We start from the raw sequence: 27782 nt of genomic DNA on the forward strand, positions 1-27782 counted from the left end.
GGTTAGCACAGGAGGGCAACGGCAGGCATGCATCCTGTAATGTATTTGCTTTGTGGGTTCTTTGCTTAAGAATTTATAGCAACACATTGCTTTTAAGAACTAGTTGGTATATTAGCAAAGGTTTAACAATCAAAGTACACATTACCAGTTCATCCACCAGGCTCACAACCACCTACCTCATGGATCCCCTGAACGCAACTGGCTGGGGTTTTATTGAGTCTTGTGAACATCAGGTTACTGGCTAAGCTGCTCACAACTCAACAGCTTTACAAACCCGTGGGCATACTCACAGGTGTATACATTACACATCTAACAGTCTGTGGATTTTCATGGGTATTATGTTTAACATACTCATACGATAATCTAAGATCATCTAATGGATTTCTTTTGCCATTCATTTTCTGCTGATGAGAGGATGAGAGAAGGGAGGAGAGAAAGCAGATCGCTTGCTGTGGTACAGTTTTAGAAGAGTTGTTCAAATGGGAATTACTTGCGTGTGAGTTTGACAGTGAGAGTCAGCAGGCTATTTAACTCTGGAAGGCTTCACAGACAAGCCTGATTCTATCCTCACATGTGGTCTAAACATGTGTAATTTCTGAACCCGGGTTTACCCTGTAATATAGTCGTTTGGTCCTTCTACTGAAGTTTACTGTTAAAAAAAAAATCTTATATGCAATTCCAATTTACAGCAATTTTAGCCAATTCATTTTTTAATAAAATTACGTTTTTTTTGGCTGTACCAAAATATCCACGAATAAGAATTTACTCACCCTTCCTCTTTCTACTTCTTTGGTTGTCATGACAATGACATGGGCATTTTCCTGATAAACCATTTTCCAAAAATCATTGATTGTATTCTGAAGACAGCCTTGTGTTGCAATGTAGTTTTTAAAATCATCTCCAATTTTTCCATTCTTCAGTTTCATGTGGAATAAAGAAAAACATTGTTCCGATGTATCCTTTTCATTGTATCCAAGAAGTTTAAATAAGCTAAGTTTTATCGATTACCACCAAGACTATTACATACTGGAGGGATTGTTCAAACTAACAATTTGGTCATACCCTGTAAAATTTAAAAATACTAATTGCTTCACATTATTCTTTACCATCCCCCCAAAAATAATTTTGCATTGTTTATCATTTTGAGACAATATCAGATTGCATACTTGCAAACTAGGTGAACAAAGCTCCATCATCAATTGAGGGATATGGAGATCGGGCAGGAAGGTGGATTTGAGGTCGAAGAGCAGCCATGATCTTTTTGATTGGCTCGTATGGCCTACTCCTGTTCCTAATTCTTATGGGGGAGAAATTTGGGAGTGCTCCAATTGGGGCGCTAATTTTTTGTACTTTTATAAAATTCAGGGTTGGCGCTTCAGGGAGGAAGTGGAGCGCTAAATCCTTCTTGGAGCGTAAGAGGCAACAGGCGGGGTGGAAGGTGTGCAGCTGCACGCTGGTCCATGCAGCGCTGCCACATTGAAAGGCTCCGACCCATTCCTTAAAGAGAAGGGCCATCGCTCCATATTCTGCAAAAGAAAAAAAACTTCCTTGGATCCCCATGGCAGCCTCGATCCAGCCCGTTCAACCCGATGCACTGCAGCATAGTGTGGGCTGATCAATCGCGGGCAGGAACCAGCAACAAAACCTGAGAGAGAGGATTAAAATTTGTTTCCCACTTACCTCGACCACCTCGCCTTTAAGCATTGCCCCCGAAATGCCCGGCCTCCCAATGGACGCCTCCTGCAGCTGCCAGTGTTTTCGCCTTCGGATGCTGCAGGGGGTGGAACGCAAGTTCGGGTCCGGGGTGATGCGCACCGCAATGACGTCACAATCTCGGGGCAAAGGAGAATGGAGTGCAACGCCATACCACCACCACAAACCTCCTGCCGAATATGGCGGCAGTCAATATTATCGCCACGCACGGAGGCGATAATGGGGAGCGTTAAGGCGGCCAATTTCTAGGCCCATGTTCTTAACTTCTGCTCAAAATTTCAAAAATGTCTACAGGGAATTTTTTAAACCATATGTAGTGATTTTGCTTAACATGGAGTCTGATACTTCTCGTAAAAAAAAAAAATGGGTTTTGCTCATTTGAAAGAAATAAGATGCCCTTTTCTTGGAAACAACAAAATATGTTTGTGCCATTCAAAGTTGTTTGACATCCCGCTCATCATTCCTAAATCAAAAGGCTGGGCAAGCAATCTCTCAGACCTCTGCAACATCTGCTCTGTATTGGGGGACTTGGAGGTGCTGTGGGTAAATAACTGATCTGTACCAAGCATCTCTTTCTGATGTCACAGCCGAGAGTAGGAACTTTGCATGTGGATTATTATGAAGCAGCATCAGAGAAAAATTAAGATGCGGGACCCCTCTGCAACCCAGTACAACACCCGCCACCAACCCCCTGCCCCACCCAATCCATTACAACACAAACACAAGTAGTAAAATGCATGAAGAAATAGGCTTGTAGAATGTTTAGTCACTGCATTAATAATAAACCAAATCATATCGCAATATACAATGCTTAAATGATACTGCTCCATTTTGTCACACATACAAAAAGACTATAAATTCTGTAAGTTTAATTCCCAGGCTCTATTATAGCACAGAAGTTATCTACTATCAGCATCTAATTATAATTAAGGATACAAAACATGAAGCCAGTGAATTCCAATTGCAGTATTTCCTCAGTAAGAATAATCCAAGATATATCTGTTACATGCAGCACTGCCTCAAAATAATTAAATTTGCCTGCCATCGGGTACTTATTTCAACTCCTTAATTTAACAGCGAACCATTTTTTGGAGGAACGACAGGAAATAAATGTCGAGCACTTATTTAATGTTGGACTGGAGAAAGAGAAAATCCTGTATTTACCATGAATATTTAAGATTAATATCTACGCCAAAATGCTGCCACTGCAGTTTTAAGTATCATGGGACCTATATAAAAACAACACTAACAATATTCCAACAGTGGATAGTCAAGAGGCTATAGGGAGGAGAGGAACTTAACACAATCACAATCACTTACTCAGTAAGATATTGGGACCAAAGGCATATAAATCCCCTGGACCTGATGGCTTGCATCCTAGGGTCTTAAGAGAAGTAGCGGCAGGGATTGTGGATGTACTGGTTGTAATTTATCAAAATTTCCTGGATTCTGGGGAGGTCCCAGCAGATTAGAAAACTGCAAATGTAACCCCCCAATTTAAAAAAAGAGGCAGACAAAAAGCAGGAAACTATAGACCAGTTAGCCTAACATCTGTGGTTGGGAAAATGTTGGAGTCCATTATTAAAGAAGCAATAAGCAGGACATTTGGAAAAGCAAAATTCAGTCAGGCAGAGTCAGCATGGATTTATAAAAGGGAAGTCATGTTTGACAAATTGGCTGGAGTTCTTTGAGGATGTAACGAACAGAGTGGATAAAGGGGAACCAGTGGATGTGGTGTATTTGGACTTCCAGAAGGCATTTGACAAGGTGCCACATAAAAGGTTACTGCACAAGATAAAAGTTCACGGGGTTGGGGGTAATATATTAGCATGGGTAGAGGATTGGCTAACTAATAAAAAACCGTGAGTCGGGATAAATGGTTCATTCTCTGGTTGGTAATCAGTAACTAATGGGGTGCCGCAGGGATCAGTGCTGGGACCCCAACTATTTACAATCTAGATTAACGACTTAGAAAAAGGGACTGAGTGTAACGTAGCCAAGTTTGCTGACGATACAAAGATAGGAGGAAAAACAATGTGTGAGGAGGACACAAAAAATCTACAAAAGGACATAGACAGGTTAAGTGAGTGGGCAAAAATTTGGCAGATGGAGTATAATGTTGGAAAGTGTGAGGTCATGCACTTTGGCAGAAAAAAATCAAAGAGAAAGTTATTATTTAAATGGAGAAAGATTGCAAAGTGCTGCAGTACAGTGGGACCTGGGATAGTATGCAGGTACAGAAAGTGATCAGGAAGGCCAATGGTATCTTGGCCTTTATTGCAAAGCGGATGGGGTCTAAAAGCGGGGAAGTTTTGCTTCAGCTATATAAGGTATTGGTGAGGCCACACCTGGAATATTGCATGCAGTTTTGGTTTCCATATTTACGAAAGGATATACTTGCTTTGGAGGCAGTTCAGAGAAGGTTCACTAGGTTGATTCCGGGGATGAGGGGGTTGACTTATGAGGGAAGATTGAGTTGATTGGGCTTCTACCCATTGGAATGCAGAAGAATGAGAGGTGATCTTATCAAAACGTATAAGATTATGAGGGGGCTTGACAAGGTGTATGCAGAGAGGATGTTTCCACTGATGGGGGAGACTAGAACAAGAGGGCATGATGTTAGAATAAGGGGCCGCCCATTTAAAACAGAGTTGAGGAGAAATTTCTTTTCTTTGAGGGTTGTAAATCTGTGAAATTCACTGCCTCAGAGAGGCAGTGGAAGCTGGGACATTGAATACAGTTAAGACAAAAATAGACAGTTTCTTAAATGATAAGGAGATAAAGTGTTATGGGGAGCGGGCGGGGAAGTGGAGCTGAGTCCATGATCAGATCAGCCATGATTTTTTTGAATGGCGGCGCAGGCTCGAGGGGCCGTATGGCCTATTCCTGTTCCTATTTCTTATGTTCTTAAAGCCTAGCCCATTGTTAAACTCAGAACTCACACCATTGTGCCAGTTGTTTCCTCAGTGTTCACTGCTCCGCACCACAGCATTTTGTGAGTTATCATGAAACTGGAGTGGGAAAGGTTTGGTGCCAGAATCTGTCTCACCTTGTGCGTGAAATTCCAAGAACTGGAAGGCCACTGCAAACAGGCAAAAGAAGGTCCATATGTGCGTGCATATCACAAACTATTCTTCCCTATTCTGTCCTAGGTTGCTCGCAGCAGTGCCCAGGAGATTAATCTTTCATTCCTGATGACTCCAGCAGGTACTGGAGAGTAGCCCCATGTGAATGATGTTCCAACTTTCTATCCCTGTGGGAAAATAACTGAGTTGTGTGTTTTACCAGGGGGTCCATATTTGTAGAGGGCCCCTGGGCACAGGCCCGATAGGTCTGTGTGTTAATTCACCTCGTGTAGCATTATAGCACACTAAAGAGCTGCACACAGGTTTGCCTTGATTTGGCACATGTCCATAGATGGGCTAGTGGGTGGATTGTAGTTACCAGCAATTGTGAATGTTCAGGCTAATTAGAAATACCCAAACTATCTTCCATGGGGGGACAATTTGGATTCGTTTGAACCTTGTGATATCTCCAATCAATCCTCTGTAATTGACAGAGGACAAGCGACCTTTGGCCATTTTATGTGGACTGAATTTTCATATTATGGAGTGGTTCCACCTAAAGGAACACTGGCAAGAACCAGTGACATTTGTAGTTGTGCAAAGTGCTTTCAGTCTTTGAAGTACAGAGAATCTTAATTTCAAACTTTCTGAAGCCAAAGTATGAATGAACTGGAATTCCCATCTGTAGTACAGGTAGTACACTAACAAGAGCACCACTGCAGGTGAAAGATTTAGTTGCCGTGGTAAGGATGCTATTTTTCTGGCCTGTTTTGTTTGTTTTAAATTGATAAGTTTAATTAAAGTATTAATAATATATTTAAATTTTAGCATCACAAACCCTTGGAAGTGGCCAAATGACCATGGGACCTAGTTTCTAGATTCCCATACCACTTTTTGGCAATGTACAAAATACATCAGGCTGGGTATGTCCAGTCAATCAGGTTAAAACTAGGGTTGAGAATAAAGTCATTACAACCATTGTGAAAAAGAATAGACACTTACTGTAATATTATTAGCATTGATATAATCTGATCCCAATATTGTTTCATCCACGTCCTTCAATGTAACTCTGGTATTATCAACTACAACAAGAAGGTAACAATTAGCATCATTAGTATAAAGTCCTTGGGCTAGAAAGTCGGAGCATTTGTGCCTCTCGGGGAGCGCTAATACCTTATCGCGAAACTGGCAACGACACCCGTCATATTTGGCAAGAGTTTAGCGGCGGCACTACGGTGCCGGGAAATCGTGACATAATCGCCGCTCGCATTGCCCTGTTAGCGCCCCGGAATTGACTTTCCCCACCTGCAGCAGCGCCGGGTGAAAGCACCGACAGCTACAGGCAGCACGGATTGGGTGGCCGGCCATTACCGGGGCAAAAATTAAAGGCGAGGTAGCCGAAGGGGAAAAAAAAAAACTTACCTTGTGTTTCTCGTTGTTGCTCCGTTTTCTTCGGGGGGTCCTGGCCGCGAGCGCGCTGCTTGAGTGCCGGGCTGATCGCGCGGCACTCCCGTTCCATGGTGGTCCAGGTAGGCCCCTTTTTCTTCTGCAGAGTCGGCAGCGTGGGCCCTTCCCTTTAAGTGAGGGAAGAACCTCTCGCACACAGCACTGCTGCACGGCCCAGTGTGCAGCGCTGCTGAGGCGTCCGCTCTGTTAGCGCCCCAGTTCCTTCCGGGGGCGATAACCCGAATTTCTCGCGAGGGATGGGACTTCCGTGCCTGGTGCAAAGCTTCGCACCTCCCGATTGTTACCGCCCCCAAACAGGACAATACTGAATTTCTCCCCTCTTGAACCTATATCTTTTTATAAGGTTATGTTTCTGTGATGGCAAACTTGCATTCTGAGAATTACATGTACTACAATTAGTACAGGTTTGTTAGACATGGAAAAACTGTGCCGAGATGGACATAACTCAACTCATGCCAGCTCACAGGAAACAGTTCATTATTACTGTGCACTCTGCAACATTTCACTACAGTTAGTATTGTCAGGCAGTAATACAATTTGGAAACATTAACTCGACCTCTATATGTTAACTGTCATCTGTACAAAATTGCAAAAACAAACATCAAATCAGCAAAGGTCATCCATGAGTAGAAGCACAGCATCAATTTATAATGGCACTTTTTCTGTCGCATGACATGTCCATCTTTGTATTGAATTGAACTTTAACTGAAGGCTTGCATTCTTTTGGATCGCAGAGAGTATGACAATGTTGACACAAACCTAGAAGTAAAGTCCACTTACATGGTAAAATATTTTTGTATCTGTTCTTGCTTTTGTTTTCTATTCTCTGTCCCTCCTTTCTGCTATACAATAGTTTATATTCTTGTTGCTGAAGAAGCTGTTGAAGAAAAGTGCAAAAGGTGCAAATCACATGCTTGAAGTAACTTTTAGCAATTAAATCCCGTTAGCTGGACATTCTTTTGATTGGATGAATTGATTTTGAGAATATTTATTACATTGCACAGAACGTCAGCTACTTTTTGTTCTGTGATATAGGATAATCATTTAATTACATTCAAATAATCATGTAGACAGGTGTACACGTTTTAATTTTGTGGAATGGCAAAATGAATGCTGGAGGGGGTTGAATCGCTGCTGTGAGCAAGAATTATCTTAAATGTTTTGCAAAACAAGGAATCCAGATACTGCAGCAATATTCAAAGAGGTGTCAGAGCCTATTGAAAAAGTTACCGCAATACAATATTTTGTGTGAAATCTAAACAAGGAGGTCAAGGCAAGTTCTGCAAAATGGCTGATTTAAGGCACTTTTATATTTTCACTTCTGTAGTTCAGGTCAAGGTAGAGTAATGCCTTTACCTATCAATGTGCATACAATGCCAACATTTTAGACCCATCTTATTGAGGGTCTACAACCTAGCTGTCGGGTTAAGGGAGCTGCTTTTAGCAATGTAAAGACCCAGCCGCTGGTGCATGGACATCAATATCTTGCAACACAAACTGAAGAAGCATCAAAATACCTTTAATGGGGTTAAGATGTGACATGGGACTAAACAAAGTTGTGTAAGTGAGACAAAATGTAATTTGCCAAAAAAAAAAAGTTTCTCATAATGGGGTGGTCGGATTACAGGTTATATGGAAACGTCCACTTGCGAGATTCTATTCTGTGTATTAAATTACATATTAGTCCCGCTTACCTCAAACTCTTCCCAAAAGCCTTGCTTGGCCTTTTCTGTATTATCTGCTGTTTTATTGAGTTCCTTCACTCGATTCTCTATGTTTGCAGCATTTATTCTTGTGGCATTAAGTGGCTGTGGAAAAAAAAAGTTGCTCCATTAAAATGACAACTTTTTTTTCAGTTCATTCAATTGAATAGTCATCAATAAACACAAACAGCTAAATTAAAATGACCCATGAAGTCCACTGAATAGCTAATTAAATCTGCAGTGGTTCCATTTTTGACTTGGGGGAGAATTTCAATTCATGGCCACACATCTTTACAGAATAAAATCAATGTTAGCCTCTGAATTTTGCGCCTGCCATGCTGGAATTGTGCTGGAATTTATACTGACTTGGGTGACTGTGAATGACAGCTAAATAAACTGTGGATATTAAATAGTAAAAGTTTCGCTGTGCTATTCCTTGGTGCACACTAGCTTGCATCAAGGAACAGCACAGTGAACATTTTACCTCTTAATACCCAGTTTAAAAAGAAATCTTTGCAAATTTTAGGTGGTTGGTAAAAGAACCAAAAGGCGGCATAAGAATTTTTTTTTTAAATCAGCGAGAGGTTAGGATCTGGAATGCACTGCGTGAAAGGGTGGTGGAGGCAGACTCAATCATGGCTTTCAAAAGAGAGTTGGATAAGTACCTGAAAGTTGGAAAGTTGGCTGCTGCATTTCCCACATTACAACAGTGACTACAATCCAAAAGTACCATGGGCTGTAAAGTGCTTAGAGACGTCCGGTGGTCGTGAAAGGCACTATATAAATGAAAGTCGTTCTTTCTTTTGAAATAAAAAAAATTGCAGGGTTACGGGGAAAGGGCGGGGGAGCGGGACTAGCCGAAGTTCTCTTGCAGAGAGCCGGCACGGGCTCGACGGGCCGAATGGCCGCCTTCCGAGCTGTAACCATTCTATGATTCTATGAATACTGAACACTTCCAGCCCATGCTTTTCTCTCCATTAATAAAAATGATGGAAATTTCATGGGGTGGATTTGCACAATTTTATATGTGCTCCTGGCACACTCTTAGAAGCAGTGCAGCTGATTTTTTTTACTCCTATATTACTAATTCAAAAAAGGTGTTCTTCTAAAATTGAACTGTAGGCATTAGAATCTCTCTTATACTGATCAGACATCATCCTAGCCATTGTACACAAAAGAAAGAACTTGTCTTGTTTTGGTGCCCTTGTATATGTGTATATGTATAACGTTATATATATAACGATTTGGATGAAGGCATCCTCAGCAAACTCTCCAAGTTTACTGCTGATGCTTAATTAGGGGACAGAAAAAATAATGAAAAACTATGTAATCAGTTTCTAAAGGATTCAGACGTTTTAGGTGAATAGGTGGCAGATGCAATTTAATATGAATAGGTTTAAATAATTAATATATGAACAAGGGACCAAAAGGAGCATATATTAATGTAAATAGTCATACAGTGTGCTGATCAAGAAAAGATCTCGGGATCACTGTGGACAAGTCTGCGTAACTGTCAGCCCTGTACCTGGCTGTCGTAAAAAAAGGGAAAACACTATAAAATGGTAGCTTATATTCGCAGATAAGCTAAATGATACAATTTAAAGGGGATGCAGGAAGAGAGAGACCTTGGGGTGTATGTACACAAATCTTTGAAGGTGGCAGGACAAGCTGAGAAGGCCATTAAAAAGCATATGGGATCCTTGACTTTATTACTACAGGAATAGGGTACAAAAGCAAGGAAGTTATGCTAAACCTTTATAAAACACTGGTAAGCCTCAGCTGGAGTATTGTGTTCAATTCTCGGCACCACACTTTAGGAAGGATGTCAAAGCCTTAGAGGATACAGAGGAATGGTATAAGGGATAATGGACTTTATGTGGAGAGACTGGGGAAGCTGGGGTTCTTCTCCTCAGAGCCAAGAAGATTAAGAGATTTGATAGAGGTGTTCAAAATCATGAGAGAGTAAATAAGGAGAAATTGTTTCCAGTGGCAGAAGGGTCAATGACCATAGGACGCAGATTTAAGGTGATTGGCAAAAGAACCAGAGATGCCATAAGGAATTTTTTTTTAACATTGTGAGTTGTTATGATCTGGAATGCACTGACTGAAAGGGCGGTGGAAGCAGATTCAATAGTAACTTTCAAAAGGGAATTGGATAAATATTAGAAGGAAAGAAAATGCAGGGCTATGGGCAAAGAGCGGGAAAAGGCACGGTGCGCTGAATACCCTCCTTCTGTGCTGTATTATTTTATGATTCTGTGGTAATAGATGCACACACAAGCATTGATTTAATAATATGAATCCCCCACCCCAGATTCTAGTGCTACAAATGAAAAATGTTAAAATATAATGCTTCATTTGTCAAATTTACTTTTTGTGCTTTTTCAAAAATAATTTACCACACTGGAAAATAATCCAGGTACATAAACCTACCCCTTAGAAGGACAAATACTGTACCTGTTTAAGGTGGACGACAATTCCAGAAACTTCTACCATTGGGTTTTTCTTGTAGTGTTCCACTAGGTCGGTAAGTGTGTCAAACCTTTCACCTCCACCAACGTCATACTTTCCATCCTGCATCAAAACAAAAAACAGACTGATTAAAATGCACAGATGGCTTGTAATATAGAATATCAGTCTAAAGAGAGATTTGGAGCCTAATATCCTCTTAGTCTGAGATTTTAGAGAGAGGCTTATCGTAAATTTAATGTTGTGGAGTTGGTTTGTCTTTAAACAAATGGAAAGATGTTTAGGTTTACTGTAGAAGAATTAATTCTTTGGTCATCATCCAGACAAAACAATGTCTACACTAGAGTTTGTCCATTGCCTGATTAAGGATGCGCGATGTTCTGATTTCAAACAACACGTTAATGCCATTATGCGCATCAAGCACTCTTAGGTCAGGCATAGAATAGATCAGATGAAAAGTAAACCTCTGTGATTTTAGCCCAACAGTAGATCTTAATCCTAATGTCAGAACCAATCCCACCCCTTCCCCCAACCTAGCGCAGAAGTGCACATTTTTCATTTTCCACACTAGATGTCCTTTCTGAATTATGGGAATATTTGTGCTGTGCACATTTGCTCACTAGAAACTTAGGGGAAGATTTCACTAATTATGGTGACATTTTAAACAAGGAGAAAGAGCGCATTTATAACTTTGCTACAAAAAGTGGCCAATGGAAAACTTCCCCCTTGGTTAGCAAAGTGACAAACTAATTTCGCATTCGTAGGCCTACAGATGGAAAATTGAGGATATTTCCATCTCATAAATCTGTCTGGTGTTGAAGTCAGGTTCTACAATTGAAAGGAGAGTGTTCTAACTCACTGTATTACCCAACTATTAAGGTGTTCAGCATTTGTCATTTGAAAATGTTTCTGTGCTTCCTCCCAAGTGACTTGATATTCAAGAGGACTCTGGCCATCAGCTCCATTGTAATCTTTCTTATCATACGGAGTAAAGCAGCAATAACAACTCACCATGTTATATCATACTTTTAAGAGGATTAATAAATGCAATAAAAACTAAATGACATATAATGGTAAAGAAATAGCTGGTATGCCGGTTTACACCATTAATAGACCAAGTAGCAATCTACAGCTCAGAGCAGAAAATCAGACTCACACAGGGTCCCGAATTTCCTCAGGGGTTCTGCCAGACTCCGGCTGTAACCTGGTGGAAGATCAGTGGAACCCACCAAAAAATGGCAGGGACATGGTTTTGCCAGGTCTCTGCCATTTCTGGGATTTTCCAGCTTGCTTCTTATAGGAGGATGGAAAGAGGGGGAAGTTCCTGCTTATTTGGGATGTAGCTTGCTACTGGTGCCTGGTATACCAAGTGAGATGAGCATAGGTGAACCCCATTGGAGAGAGGGTATTCACAGCAAGCAGGTAAACAATGGAGAAAATATATTCTTACATTTTCTTGATTATGCAGGGGCCAAGGAGGACATGGCTGGTGTTGAGAGTCTAGGCACCTTTCCCCCATGGTTGGCAGGCTCGAGATTTTCCAACTATGTGGAGCAGATGGTTACTGAAGGTGTGCCCGCAGTGGCGAAGGTGCCCGCCTTGCCCATGCAAGGGAGATGCCCTGCCACTAGCCCCAGGGCCTAACACTTATTGTATATAGGATAACATGCTGTCGAGAATGCTCTCCGAAAAGTTGAAATGATGCCATAATTCTTACTAAAGACTGTCAGCATCATTTGGACCCTGAAGTGCGTCAATAGCTCGGAATACATTTTATAGTATGTTCTACAGTAAAGAGAATGAGAGTGATTCATTACTTTTTTGGTTGGCTTTTCAGTTTTTTTATTGAAAGGGGGCATGGATAATGTCAGGCAGTTGTTTTTCATTTCTGAAGCATGTGACTCGACCCTCAGTGTTATTCAAATTGATTTTACTGGTTGAAACGGGAAATACCTCAGATTCTCTAATTTCTGTAAAATGTGTAACAGTTGCGGGAAGGTGAATGATGGATAGTAAAACAATTTCAGGGTGCTGATAACTTACATGAACTGCTTGGAAACTTACACTCACAGTTTCAAACTTTGTCATCATGACCTTCAGCCAGGAACTCTTTATTGTATTACAGCACAACTACTTTTCTGCAGACTTTTTTCATTATAACTATAATGACTAATATTCTCCTGAATCGAGCAATGGCTTTAAAGTAACTCATAATCCCCAAGAAAATGTTCATTCCTGCTCACTCTACTCCTCTCCCTCGCTTACTTAGAAATCTACACATTGCTAATAATGCTTCTGCAGCCTTCTGAACTGAATCTAAACTGTTGCAATGGAAAACATTTGTAAAAGAATAATTGATGGGAATACTTACTGGTAGATTAAGCCAGGCACTTTTTGATATTTTTAATTGTAATTTCCTTTCTAAAAGGTTCCTCCATGGACCCTTGTACATATTCCATTTTTGCTGCTAAATGCTGGAATTGATGAACTGAGGTGACATAACCAAGGGGATACCTTTGGAGCATTTCTGTATTTTGTGAGTGTGCTCCGATCTTTTTATTTAATTTTCTCCCCTTCTCTCCAGAGAGGCTGACTGTTGTTGGGTATCGTTTGACAGGTGCCAGTCACTTCGTGGTATTTTACCCACGTGACCATTCTTCTTGTGTGGACCAAGAAAGTCTCAGCAGGCCATTTGATAATAGGAACATTAAAACGGTGCCCAACCTTTTCATTAATGTGAATGCGCAAGCATTTTCCATTCACGGCCACTCTATAGGGATCAGCAGCAACAGCCCTGTCTCATTTTTTCCACTCCCTGCTCCACTAACTCAGGACGAACCAGGGATTAAATCTGGGACTTTCCCGGTCCCTGCCACACTGGTTAGGGCACTAATATATGGAGGAATCAGAGAAGCCTTGAATTTTACACTAGTCATTTTTAATTTGAAGAAATAACATTTACTAAATTTCCAAGCACTTCTTTACTTGCTAAAAATATATATTTTTAAATCCATAATATTAAAAATATGATGAATTTGATTAGCCCACCTGATACCGAATCATCACATGTGTTACTCTTGGTTTGCGATCTCCATTTTCAACCTTTTCTTCATTAGTTAACACTGACAGAACAAAATCCCCTGGTTTACTGAGACTTTCACGCACCAGGAAACTTCCAGGTTTTCCTTTATCTGTCAGAAGTTTTTCAGCATCTTTACCTGGTAGATGTCCATGATACCACCTGAAAATAGATGGTATTAACAATTACAACAGGCTTCCTACATCTTTCCCATCCACTATAAGTTAATTATGTCTGAACACATCCAGTGCATACTCTTAATGTACAACTTTCTTCTTTATAGGGATATTGTTGTCTTGGAGAAGTATTGTGTAAAAAGCATCTTCACCACACGGACTGCAGTAGTTGAGGAAGGCAGATCACCATCACCTTCTCAAGGGCAATTAGGGATGGGCAATAAATGCTGGCCTTGCCAGCAACGCCCACATCCCAGGAGCTAATTTTTTAAAATGTGAGCCTTTTTTAGCAGTGTTAGCATGAATGCACATGATGTTATTAGTGCCACCTGTGACAATGCACCATTGGTTGTATCTCAAAATCTTCAAAAATGATAAAAACCAATGTGCCTAAAAAACTGAGTTTTTGGAGCAAGCTGTCCTTGAAGTTCTAGGAACTGAATCTGTTCTAAACATTCCTTAAAAACATGTACCTGCTCCCTGTGTTTACAATGCTACATCTGTCTCTCTTATTCCAGTGGCAAAATCATAGACACCTGAAAATAAGTGACAATGTAATTTCAAGAAGTCCTTAGACTAACACGAGAGAACAGAATAATAGGCATACAAACCATTCAACCCATTGTGCCTGTGCCATTTCTTTCCTAGAGCAATCCAAAACTAATCCTATTGTTCCATTTTCTCTCCAAAGCTGTGTATCTACCCCTGCATCAATGTTTATCTACTCTTCTCTTAAAACATACAATGGTGTCTGCCTCAACTACTCCCTGTGGCCGTAATCTAAAAACGCTCTGTATAATCTTATTGAATGGCGGGGCAGGCTCGAGGGGCTGGATGGCCTACTCCTGTTCCTAATTCTTATGTTCTTATAAGTAATTTATCTTGAACTCTTTGCTTTTAAATTAATGTTCCCTCATTGAAGATGATTTTGTAGTATTCAGTGTAAACATTGCATCATGAGAGCACGGTTAAACGTTCCTCAATTCAGTATTAAAAGAATTGGTGTGCTCAGTTGACACTACAGAGCCCCGATTTTAATTTAGTACGAGTGCAGCATAGGGAGTGCAGGGCGAGTATCAAGATTGCATGATTGCACTGGCATGAAGCCTGGCCCATTTTAAATCCCGGGCCTCATTTCAATGTTGGGAGGTGTGTTTCTCACCCAAACGCAGCAGGAGCAAGATTTTGTGTGGCAGGAGGCCGCCACTGGGGACCCATGGTAAATGGGTAGGCACAGGAAGCCCAAAGATTCCTTGTAGGCCCCAGAGGAGTGCTCTACTCATTCTGGCACACAGGGAATCAATTTTTTTTAAACTTTGGCAAAATGATGAAACTCTCACTGACATGTGGTGATTGCCTCCGACGCCTCACGAAACCCGGGAGTTAAATTGGTGGTGGGCAGGAGTGCGGCGCAAACGGGGAGCTAGGTATAATTCCCCTATTTTGACACCGCCTCCGTCCGCACCCACCATGCATGCCCCATTCTCGGCGGGTGCCAGGGGTTAAAATCGAGGCTAAAAGCTTCTTAAAATTACATACATTTCTGTTCCATTTGGCTCTGAAATAAAAATAGAATTACTTTTCTCCATCTGGTTATTTCACTAGATCAGTTCCCCTTTAAGTTTGAAAGCCTTTATTTTCAACTTCCAAGTCAACAGTGCTGAGTAACTCATGATCACTGAATATATGAACTTTCCAGTAGCTGGAAAATTCTGAGGCCCTCGCTGAGTATGAAAAGGACCCTTCTTCAACTTACACCATCTCAACACCACTTTTCTGCTGTGTGACAAAGAAAATTCAAGGGAACAAGTCCTAACTAAAAAAAGACTCACAAATTACCCTTGAATATACGGAGTAAGCTAACCTGAACATCCTGGCATATCAGACCACCAAGGATGAGTGAATGGTGAAACTACTACTTTCCTATTCTTATGTCTTATCTCTCTTCTCGCTCACGTCCAAGATATACATGACCACCCAAACATTACATACAGTATCTTGCAATGAAAGATCTGTTTGAGAGAATTTCAGGGAGTCAGTAATTTAATATATGTCTGTTTTACACAGTATGACATAATATTTCACAGCACAGTAACCATCCATTTGCCCCAGGATGTCCATGCCGATGTTTATGATCCACACGAGCCTCCTCCCACCTTTTTTATCTAACCCCAATCAACATATCCTTCCATTCCTTTCTCCCTCATGAGTTTATCTAGATTCTGTTTAAATATATTTATGCTAGTCACCTCAACTACTCCTTGTGGTAGTGAGTTCCACATTATAACCACTCTCTGGGTAAAGAAGTTTCTCCTGAATTCATTAATAACTATTTTATATTTATGGCCCCTAGTTCTGGTCTCCTCTGCAAGTAGTAACAACGGGCTCAAAATTGGCCCACCCGTTTTTTCGGTGCACTCACCGGAGATGCAGCGCTTTTGTGTGAAAAAGTGCTCCAAAAAAAAAAAAGTCCCCACTTTGGACGCTGTCCGGCCTCTCCCGGGTCTTTGCACAGCGTGGCCAGTCGGGTCGGTGGTGGAGCCAGCACCCGCGCTGAAAACAGTGCCGGGACGTCTGCACATGCGCGTTGGAGTATGCGCGCATGCGCAGTAGCTCCTGCCCCCAGCCTCACACTGTGCATGCTGCAGCGTGGGACTCAATCATCATAATCATGATACCGGCTGCTGATGCGTCCCGCATATATCCCAGGCCGAGTGGCCTACCACACAGGTCGGCCCCGCTGCCTTCCCGGGTTGAAGATGAAGGTTGGGTAGGACTTACTTACTTCTATTTTTTTATTTGGATATTTTGAAAAAAATGTAAATATGTTTTGTCTCTGGTGAATAGTGGTGACCATTTGTTAAGCCTGGTTACCTGGTGCTATTGTGAAAGAAGAACATAAGTGTCAGAGAATATCTTATTGATTGAAATAGACTTTATTTAGATAATATGGGCTCAATTTTGGTCCAGTATAATCATTGCAAACAAATAGTTGTTTAAATTAGTTGTGAGATTAGGGCAATTTAATTCAACTATCTTTTACCTCTTTTATTTTTGTTGTTTAAGCTTCCATGAATGTTTCTGTTGTATAGTAAGTTAACTTTGCGAAGTTTGTCATATGATGTCCTGTATAGCTGTTTGATCCTATTCACATTCTTTAATCAAGTCATTAAGTTCTGCTGGCCTGCGATGTATCTACCTGCGCTGATTTTTTAACTCTCTGCAAGGGTTTTCACAAGCGGCTACATAAGCTGGCCTAAGTTAGTTTGGAGTAACTATTAGGTGGCCAAAGTGGCCTAAATGGCCAAAACTGCCATAGGTGGCTGGTAACACCCTCTTTTTGAAAAAAAAACTAAACTAAAAAAATCCTAACTAACTCACTTACACTGGTGCAAATTGGATGTGCAAAATGTGGATTTTTAAGATACTCCAGAAAAATCAAGTTGCTCCAAAAAAAAACGGAGCAACTCTTGGCCAATTTTGAGCCCAACTTCTCTACAGCTATCTTATCAAACCCTTTCATAATCTTAAAGACCTCTATCAGGTACCCCTCTGTCTTCTCTTTTCCAGAGAAACTAGCCCCACCCTGCTCAATCTTTCAATAGGTATAATCTCTCAGTTCTGGTGTCACCCTCATAAATCTTTATTGCACCATCTCCAGTGCCTCTATATCCTTTTTATATTATGGAGACCAGAGTTGTTCACAATACTCCGTGTGGTCCAACCAAGGTTCTATACAAATTTAACTTAACTTCTCTGCTGTTCAATACCAACCCTCTAAAAATGAAGCACAGTTTTTTTTATGGCCTTATTAACCTATGTCGCTACTTTTTCTGTCATTGCAGGCATTGAAAAGCTCTGGTTAGTACTACCAGTGGCCCAGGACAAGGCAGCACCATACAGCATTCAGTGTCTTTCTCATTAACGTTTGCAAGCATCAACATGACCACTTACATCCCAGGAGATAGCGACAATTGAGATTGAATGCACAGGTGAGGAGGAATAAGTGCTATGGCAGAGGAGATGTAGAAACCTACTGGCCAGTTTTATCTCAAAAACATCAGTGAAGTGGAATTAGCAAATAGTGTTGAGCCCTGAAAGTGCTGGCTATGCCGATCAGTGATTCACTGTTGGGTACATGTGTGGAGCACAGTTCAAGGACTCATCAAGGAGAGAGAAGCAATCAGTGCCCGTTGGAAAGAGCATTTCAAAGATCACCTTAACCGAGACTCTGTCTTCGACGCGAGTGTCCTTGACTCCATCCTGCAGCATGCTACCCCACCCCCTCCACACCATCTCAGCATAACCCCAGCCCGGCATGAGGTAGAAAAGGCAATCCATCAGCTAAAGAATAACAAGGCAACAGTAGCAGATGGAATTCCCGCCGAAGCACTAAAGCATGGCAGAGAAGCACTATTGACAACAATACATGACCTAATTTCTCTTATCTGGAAGGAGGAGAGCATGCCAGGAGATCTCAGAGACGCAGTAATCGTGACCATCTTCAAGAAAGCTGACAAGTCCGACTGCGGTAACTACAGAGGAATCTCCCTGCTATTGGCCAGGGAAAGTCATCGCAAGAATCATCTTCTCCCTGTGGCTGAAGAGCTCCTCCCAGAGTCATAATGCGGATTCCGTCCAATAAGGAGTACAATGGACATGATCTTCACCGTGCGACAACTACAAGAGAAATGCAGAGAACAGCACCAACCCTTGTACATGGCCTTCTTTGACCTGACAAAGGCCTTTGACACTGTCAACCGTGAGGGATTATGGAGCATCCTCCTTCGTTTCAGCTGCCCTCAAAAGTTTGTTACCATCCTGTGTTTGTTCCATGATAACATGCAAGCCGTGATCCTGACCAACGGATCCACCACAGACCCAATCCATGTCCGGACCAGGGTCAAGCAGGGCTGCGTCATCGCACCAATGCTTTTCTCGCTCTTCCTTGCTGCAATGTTTCATCTCACACTCAGCAGGCTCCCCACTGGAATGGATCTAAATTATAGAACAAATTAGAATCTGTTCAACCTCCACTGCCTCCAGGCCAGATCCAAGGTCGTCCCATCCTGTTATTTAACTACAGTACGCAGATGACGCTTGCATCTGCGCACACTCGGAGGCCGAACTCCAAGCCATCGTCAACACCATACGAGGCGTATGAGAGCATGGGTCTTACACTAAACATCCGTAAGACAAAGGTCCTCTACCAACCAACATCGATGACGAGGTCCAACACCGCCTTCTGTATGCCAGCGCAGTCTTCGATTGCCTGTGGAAGAGAGCGTTTGAAGACCAAGACCTCAAATCTGGCATCAAGCTTATGGTCTACAGGGCAGTAGTGATACCCACCCTCCTATATGGCTCAGAGATGTGGATTATATAGACACCTCAAAACCCTGGAGAAGTACCACCAGCGCTGCCTCCACAAGATCCTGAAAATCCATTGGCAGGATAGGCGCACCATCAGAGTTCTCGCTCAGGCCAATATCCCCAGCATTGACCACGCTTGATTAGCTCCGTTGGGCGGGCCACATCATCCGCATGCCTGACACGAGACTCCCAAAGCAAGCGCTCTACGCAGAGCTTCGGCACAGCAAGTGAGCCCCAGGTGGGTAGAGGAAATGCTTCAAGGACACCCTCAAAGCCTCCTGATAAAGTGCAACATTCCCACAGACACCTGGGAATCCCTGGCCCAAGACCGCTCTAAGTGGAGGAAGAGCATCCGGGAGGGCGCTGAGCACCTCGAGTCTCATCGCCGAGAACAAGCATATACCAAGCGTAGACAGTGGAAGGAGCGTGCATCAACCCAGGCGCCCCACCCACCTTTTCCTTCAACCACTGTCTGTCCCACCTGTGACAGAGACTGTAGGTCCCGCATTGGACTGTTCAGTCACCTGAGAACTCACTTTTAGAGTGGAAGCAAGTTTTCCTCGACTCCGAGGGACTGTCTATGATGATGATGATGATGACGACGACATGTGTGGCCAATACATTATCAGACAGTGCTATGAAACTGGAATAAACTGGAAAGGTAAATGTTGAGGGCAATGTTGACAGTGACTGCCATTGGCAGTGCCATTCCTATGTCACAGGTTGGCTATCAACATTGAAGTCAATGGAAAGTAAAATCAGGCAGGGTTTAAACTGAGCGGCTCATCTGATCCCGTTATTTTCCCGATTGGGTAAGGTTAAAATTACACTCTTCCGCATGAATTTTCCACTGTCTGCTGACGTGGTGGACAATAATGAGAATACTTTCTTCACTCAGAATCTTTGGAACTCTCTGCCTAAAAGGGCTGTGGATGCCGAGTCTCTGAGTATATTCATGGCTGAGATAGATAGATTTTTGGTGTCTAGGGGAATCAATGGATATGGAGATTGGGCAGGAAAGTGAAGTTGAGGTCAAAGATTAGCCATGATCTTATTGAATGGTGGAGCAGGCTCGAGGGGCCGTATGGCCTGTTTCTGCTCTTATTTCTTATGTTCTGAGACAGAAATTTTAAAAGTGCCTATAAATACATATTTTCATCGACTAAAATTCCTACACTAAAAACCTTAATAGTAAGCAGAATCATAAGGAAAGAGCTGGAAGAAAAAAAAACAGAAGGCAAAGACGGTTCCCCTTTAAGATCTGCCTTGGCTGATAGAGCTTCCCTTTCACTACATAGCTGTCAGTGCAATCCTTGGCTAAAAAAAACAGGAAATCTTATTTTGAAGACCTCTATGCATCTGCAGTAGTTTCAGTTGGCGGTGAAACTTTCACTCGATATGAGAGAGAGCCCTTCTGTGGCATTAATATACGCCAACGGAAAATTGTGGCATGTTGACATCGAGCACATGGTAGGCTTAAGGTTATTAGCAAATTTCCTGCCTCCACCCATGTTATGCTTGCTGGCTGTGTCAGCGAGCTACATTGTAACTTTTACTCTATAATAATTATTTACATAATGATACATGACTATACACATGGCTATAAATGTCAGTTTATTCACTTGCTTCGCTGATGCTTTGTAAGAATCAACTACAAGAAGATTATGAGTTAAAATGTAGTCTTCAAGTCAAGCATTTTGAAGTCTTTTCTATTGAGGAAGTTAAGGGGATTGACTGTAGGAGCTTTCAAATCTCGCTGCTGCCTTGCTTTAATGCCAAAGTGAAAGTCGTCCCTACCTCTCCTGTATGGTGCATCAGTCACTTGATAAAAACATGCCCTTACTGCATCCTGATACAACAACAGCAACTTGATTTATATAGCGCCTTTAACGTAGTAAAGCATCTCAAGATGCTTCACAGGAGTATTATGAGACAAAAAAATTGACACCAAGCTACATAAGGAGAAATTAGGGCAGGTGATCAAAAGCTTGGTCAAAGAGATAGGTTTTAAGGAGGGTCTTAAAGGAGGAAAGAGAGGTTTAGGCAAGGGTCAAGAGAAGTGGTAGTGAGGTAGAGCTGGGTATCATCAGTGTGCATGTGGAAACTAACGCTGTGTTTTCGGGTGATGTCGCCAAAGGGCAACATGTAGATGAGAATTAGGAGGGGGCCAAGGATATATTCTTGGGGGACACCAGAGGTAACAATGCAGAAGCGGGAAGAGAAGCTGTTTCAGGTGATTCTCTGGCTAAGATTATATAGATAAGAATGGAACCATGCGAATGCAGTCCCACCCTGCTGGACGATGGTGGACAGCCGTTGGAGAAGGATAGAGTGGTCAACCATGTCAAAGGCTGCAGACAAGTCAAGAAGGACGAGGAGGGATAGTTTTCCTTTGTCACAGTCATAAAGGATGTAATTTGTGACTTTGATGAGAGCCGTTTCGGTACTGTGGCATTCGCGGAACCTAGAAAATTAGATTGGAGGGATTCAAACATGGAGTTGCGGGAAAGATGGGCAGGGATTTCGGAGGCGCCAACACATTCAAAGACTTTGGAGGGGAAAGGGAGGTTGTAAGGACGGAAGGGTCAAAGGTTGTTTTTTTGAGGAGAGGGGTGATGACAGCAGATTTGAGGGAGGGGGGACACAGTACCTGAGGAGAGAGAACCGTTAACAATGTCGGCTTACATGGGAGCCACAAAAGGAAGTTGGGTGGCCAGAGGTTTGGTGTGAATAGGGTCAAGGAAGCAGGAAGTGGGTCTTATGGACAAGATGAGCTCATAAAGGTCATGAGGGGAGATCAGAAAGAAACTGGAGAAAGATGTGAGGTCAGGGCTAGGGCAGGGGGGAACCTTAGAGGAAGTTTTGCCCGGTGGGCTAGGGGAAGGAAGGGAAGAGGCAGAGGCGGCTGAATGGATGGTCTTAATCTTAGCGACAAAGAGGTCCATGAGCTCCTCACATTTATTTTCATTGTTGAGGGTGGTCACTGGGGAGAGGGGTTTAAGAAGATGGGTAGCTGTGGAAAATAGAAACCGGGGTTTACCTTGCATTCCAGAATGATTCTGGAATAGTGAGCAATTTTGGCAGATGAGAGTAGGACCCGATAATGCTTTATGTGGTCCAGCCAGATCTCACGGTGAATGGCTAAACCAGTTGTCCGCCATATCCGTTCAAGTCTGTGTCCCTTAGACTTAAGGGAGCGATGAAGGCTGTACCGGGGAAATGGCCAGGGTGAAAGAGAGCAATTGTTTTAATAGAGACTAGGGCATCAAAAGTGGTGGTGAGGATGTGATTTGAGCAGACCAGTAGCTGCAAAAATGCCATGGTGAATGGAGGGCTAAAGGCTGGACTTTCGGGAGTTCATAAGTGCAGTTGTAAGAGAGTCGGGAGAGAGTGTTTTCCAGGGTTGGACACAGAAAGAAGTAGGGTTGGAAGGGAGGAGGGGGCATGGAAGGGGAATGTGGTGGAGAACAATACGAGGAAGTAGATGGCCTTATTTGCGATTGACACAATGGGAGTATCAGTGGTTCTCAAACTAGTGTCTGCGGACCCCTGTGGGTGCGTAGAGACTTTCCAGGGGGTGTGCGTAAAAAACCCCAATCGGTGATGGTGAGCGAGCCAGCGTGGAACAGCTGGGCACTGCTGAACGCAGCGGTGAATGGTTACCATGGTAGCAGCAGCTGTGCGCTGCAGGAAGTAGTCGAGAAGGAGGAAGGGAAAACGACAGCTGCTGCTATGGATTTTTGCCAGTCTCGGCTGGTGTTCGCTTGTGCTAAAGGCTCGAGGGGCCGTATGGCCTACTCCTGCTCCTAATTCTTACGTTCTTATTATTGGCTATGCCAGAAATCCTTCTCTGAAGTAGCAGTTGTTCTCATACTAGCCGGATTTGCCCTGTCTGAAGCTGTAGGACTCTTCTGTTTGATGGTTGCTTTCCTGATTTTGTTTGCTTGATGAACGGAATAGCCTAATCGAGTACAAATGTAATTAATATTTCACTGGCTCCCACAAATATTTATGTTGGTGTCATGGAAATGTACATTTCATAAATCTGTTGTCAAATGTTCCAATCAATCCTAATACAACAGAAAAAAAGACTGTGGGCGAGCAGCAGCGACAAAGTCACTGCCAGCAACAGGAGTCAGAAATCTTTTTTTTTTATTCGTTGCCAATCCTTTGTCAAATCACAAACGCCAGAGGTCACCTTGCACACATCAAGGATCACTCTGCACCAATGCTCTTAGCCAAAAGGCCTAAAGCCACTGCACCGTTCCTGGAAATACTGCAATACCAGGTTCGTGCCATGGAGGTGGATGGGTCAGGCCCCCCACCCACCTCCTATTTCCAAAAAGCATAGGAGAATCAAAGGCGAAAGATTTATACGATCTGAAGAGAAACAGGAGTCAGAGGCGGAAAAGCGCAGGGCCAGCTGTTCGGAGAAAAACCCACCTTCTGTAAACAAAGATCCCGTCCCGACTATCAGCCGGCTGCAGCAGCGCTGGGAGATGGCCAAAAAGAGCTGGCCCCGTAAGTCAGACATACATTACATTAGATCTGGAGCTGGAGCGCCGGGCCCTGGAACACCGTGGGCCACTCCAACCTGTGTGAGAACACCACCGCAGTTGGGGATATAACTAGAGCTGGAGCGCCGGGCCCTGGAACATCGTGGGCGAAGGTGCAGCGAATGAGAGTATGGGGCCCAGAAGAGCCGAGGGCCCAGGGGCAGCAAGGGCCTGCCCACACTGCGATGTGTGCGCGCACTAGGTCCGTGCAGCAAAGCAGGTCCCCAGTCGTCCTGGTTCAACCCTTGCCGCTGGATAAAGGCCGAGCTCTGTCAAGCCTGTGTGGTGGCTGATGTGCAACGGTCACCACACGCACAGGCATCTTCCACCCCTTCAATTGGAGTTCAGGACTGAAACATCGGGTCCTTCATTGAAACATCTGTGAATCATGTGGAAGCAAGTCATCCTCGTTCGAGGGACCACCTATGATGATGACATTAGATCTGTCTGTTCACAATCAAGGGCTTGCCAAATCTGACATAATAATCTGGGCAGCAGTCGAATACATTGGATGACCAATGCATTTGTAATTTAAAAATATCAATGCTTTAAAATCACTATCATTTTAATATACATACTTGAGGGATTCCTGTTTTGTAAATGTCACCATAGCTACATTGTCATTGTCAGAAGATCCTGGTGCAGTATCAATACAAGGGAGCAATAATTTCAGATGGTGGGGGGGGGGGTGCAGGGGAGGGGGTCCCTGATTACAAATCCATTTGAAAAGAGGTCCTTCAACCAAAAAAGTTTGAGAACCACTGCCATTGCAACACGAGCTTGAGAAGCCCTCACTGTGAGAGGGTCAAAATCTCCCGCAGGCAGTCAGAAGCAAGTTGAAGGTCCCAGTACTCCTTTTGCCGTTATCCATCTTGTGGATAATTCTGACTAAATATTATTTCTTCCTAGCTCTCAGCTGCTCCAATTTCTGTGTTAACTCAGGGAAACCAACCCTCAATTTTGAAGTTTCAAATTCTATGTCCTTCTGTACTTTAATTTCAAACCCACTGATAGGTATCATTGCATTTAACTCTATCCCAGTTGTTTCATTAATTTGTATATGAAAGGTTGGTGGGGGGACCTCGTAAATAAGTTGGAAAATCGTTAGGATCTGGTTAAAAAAAATGCTGTTTAAATACCTTTAAACAGCTTCTTAAGTATCTCAATTGCCTGACCCGTCGCTTAGTGCCGGGTCTTCAAACTGCAGGCAGAGCCAGCACTTGGGAAATTAACAAAGAGATGGGTATAGAGCGAGATACCGTCCCGCTGTCAATTTAGATTTAGACAGTGGACCCACCCTCAAACCCGCCCTCTGAGCGCTGGCAATATTCGTGCCAAGATGTCAGATGCAAACCATTTCTTCCATTTCTGGGCCATGTATACAAAGATCAGGGGTGGGTTTGAAGATAATTGATTAGAAGATCCCCTTCCATGATCGCAATGTTTCAGGTAGTCAGCATCATCATCATAGGCAGTCCCTCAAAATCGAGGAAGACTTGCTTCCACTCAAAGTGAGTTCTCAGGTGACTGTACAGTCCAATGTGGAAATTACAGTCTCTGTCACAGGTGGGACAGAGAGTGGTTGAAGGACAGGGTGGGTAAGTAGTCTGGTTTTCCGCAAACTCCTTCCGCTTTCTGCGTTTGGTTTCTGCATGTTCTCGGCGATGAGACTCGAGATGCTCAGCGCCCTCCCGGATGCTCTTCCTCCACTTTGGGCGGTCTTGAGCCAGGGATTCCCAGGTGCCGGTTGTTGCATTTAATCAAGGAGGCTTTGGAGGGTGTCCTTGAAACGTCTCCTCTGCCCACCTGGGGCTCGCTTGTTGTGTAGGAGTTCCGAGTAGAGCGCTTGCTTTGGGAGTCTCGTGCCGGGCATGCGGACGACGTGGCCCGCCTAACGGAACTGGTTGAGTATGGTCAGTGCTTCGATGCTGGCCTGATCGAGAACACTGACTTTGGTGCGACTATTCTCCCAGTGGATTTGCGGAGGCAGCGTTGGTGGTATTTCTCCAGCGCTTTGAGGTGTCTACTGCATATGGTCTACGTCTCTGTGCCATATGGGAGGGCATGTTTCACTACTGCCCTGTAGACCATAAGCTTGGTGCCAGATTTGAGGTCCTGGTCTTCAAACACTCTTTCTCAGATGACAAAGATTTCCCTGGCACACTGGAGGCGGCGTTGGACCGCATCGTCGATGTCTGCCCTTGCTGATAGTAGACTCCTGAGGTATGGAAAATGGTCCACGTTGTCCAAGGCCGCGCCATGGACTTTGATGACTGTGGGTCACTGTTGTGAGGCGGGGTCAGGTTGGTGGAGGACCTTTGTCTTACGGATGTTTAGTGTAAGGTCTATGTTTTCGTACGCCTCGGTGAAGATATTGACGATGGCTTGGAGTTCAGCCTCTGAATGTGCGCAGGCGCAAGCGTCGTCCAAATTCTGTAGTTCGATGACAGAGGATGGGTCGACCTTGGATCTAGCCTGGAGGTGACGAAGGTTGAACAGGTTCCCATTGGTTCTATAGTTTAGTTCCACTCCAGCGGAGAGCTTGCTGAGAGTGAGATGGAGCACTGCAGCGAGGAAGATCGAGAAGTGCATTGCGCGATAACGCAGCCCTGCTTGACCCCAGTCCAGACAGGTCAGGTAGTGCCAGGTTGTGGAATATATTCTCATTGGCAAGGATACAAACATCTCCAACAAGAAAGCTGTTACTTAACTACTCGTAACTACTTTGCTGGACCGTGGAATAATTCTAAATTGATACCCGTTGGCGGGTTGCTCCTAGGTGATTTATGTTTTGCGCAGGTGCACTCACATGTCTTGTTTCCCTGACCCCTTGGTTTGGATTATCATTAAATTCACCAATATCACCCATGATCACTTCGGGTGTTGATTTTAGACCCCAGTTGGTGGTGAAATTCTCTTGCTACTACCTCATACCCTCAAAAACAAGACAGAACAAAAATATAATTGTTATAAAAGGGTGAGTTATTATAGGCTGCTAACTGTAGTTCTTCGTGGTCAGATTAAGAACAATGGCAAAGGTCTTAAGTGAGTTGCCTGCCCATTCTGTCAGCCAGAAAAGCTGAGAAGCACGGAGAGAAAAATAATTACCTTTCAGATGTTGGATCTTGGCAGTTCAGAGGATACTTCAGTTCAATTATGTCTCCATTCTTCTCTCGTAGGAGTCCTTGCTGCTCTGTGTAATACTGGACCAATTCTGCCAATGTTGCAAATTTTTCTCCTCCGTATAGGTCATAATAGTCTCCTGTATTCTGGATCTTGATATGTGTCACTTCTTCATTTCGCCTGAGAAAAAAAAAGTAGATAAATACAGAGGAAAACAAAATAAAATCACAACTAAGAAAACAGGTACGATCCATTTAAGAGGCAGTCAACTACTTACTGGATTTATAAGGTCATTTAATACCTTATCAGCTCAATAATGTAAAACTGCCAAAATTAATTTCAGAATGTTATTGGTCCATCTTAAAAGTGGTCCATGATATATATATGCAATAAGCATGAAGATAAACACATCATAAAGTCTTATTATGCACTGAGTTTCTGTTTTAAATTGCATACTGCAAACTTCAAAAAATCCCATAGTTCAGATTTGTTGTGTCTATTAAACAAATATAGAAGTAGGGCTATGTATTTTGTGCAAAGTAAATTTTTCTACAAATTCCCTGAATTTGCATGTAGTCCAACATACTCAATATATTTTATAGACTGTAGAACACTGCTATGGAATATATCAGGTCCTCTTGACTAGGTGAAGTTTTGAAGACTGTGAGACAATGCACTTTGTGAAAAATGTACAGCTGTACCTATAAGTGATAATCATCATTCTATGAGGAACATGCAAAGGGTTAATGTACTATTGTATATTAGGTGATGTAACTACAAGATGGAGTTGGAAACAATGGAAAAATCTCAGTGGCTAACATAGCATTAATGCTTTATATTTTCACGCTAACAAAGTAAATCAATTTTTTCAGGAGCATCCTATAAAGCATTTATACAATCAGTGTGTGAGAGTAGGTCAGATCTGAATATGATAATGGTTATTCAAAAGAATATAAATTTTTTGCAGAGATGACATTGTGATGCAGGCAATCATAATAAAATGTGATACAGTATGTGCAAGTCATTTTTTTTTAATTGAAGTATTTCTTTTTCTGATA

At 42.9% G+C, this 27782-nt stretch overlaps 1 protein-coding gene across 1 annotated transcript in view; it reads right to left on the bottom strand.

Annotated features, from left to right (window-relative positions):
• The window catches only part of ptpn11b (protein tyrosine phosphatase non-receptor type 11b), a 183641-nt gene that overhangs the window by 28450 nt on the left and 127409 nt on the right, over positions 1-27782 (bottom strand). Inside the window, exons 3-9 of the mRNA XM_070861026.1 lie at positions 26710-26904; positions 13466-13658; positions 10406-10522; positions 7940-8053; positions 7026-7122; positions 5781-5860; positions 771-914 (exon numbers count right to left, since the gene is read on the bottom strand). Coding sequence (XP_070717127.1) covers positions 771-914; positions 5781-5860; positions 7026-7122; positions 7940-8053; positions 10406-10522; positions 13466-13658; positions 26710-26904 — 940 coding nt within the window. The remainder of the gene's footprint in view (positions 1-770; positions 915-5780; positions 5861-7025; positions 7123-7939; positions 8054-10405; positions 10523-13465; positions 13659-26709; positions 26905-27782) is intronic.

The sequence above is a fragment of the Pristiophorus japonicus genome, chromosome 18 (assembly GCF_044704955.1).
Source record: "Pristiophorus japonicus isolate sPriJap1 chromosome 18, sPriJap1.hap1, whole genome shotgun sequence".
Taxonomy (NCBI): Eukaryota; Metazoa; Chordata; class Chondrichthyes; family Pristiophoridae; genus Pristiophorus; species Pristiophorus japonicus.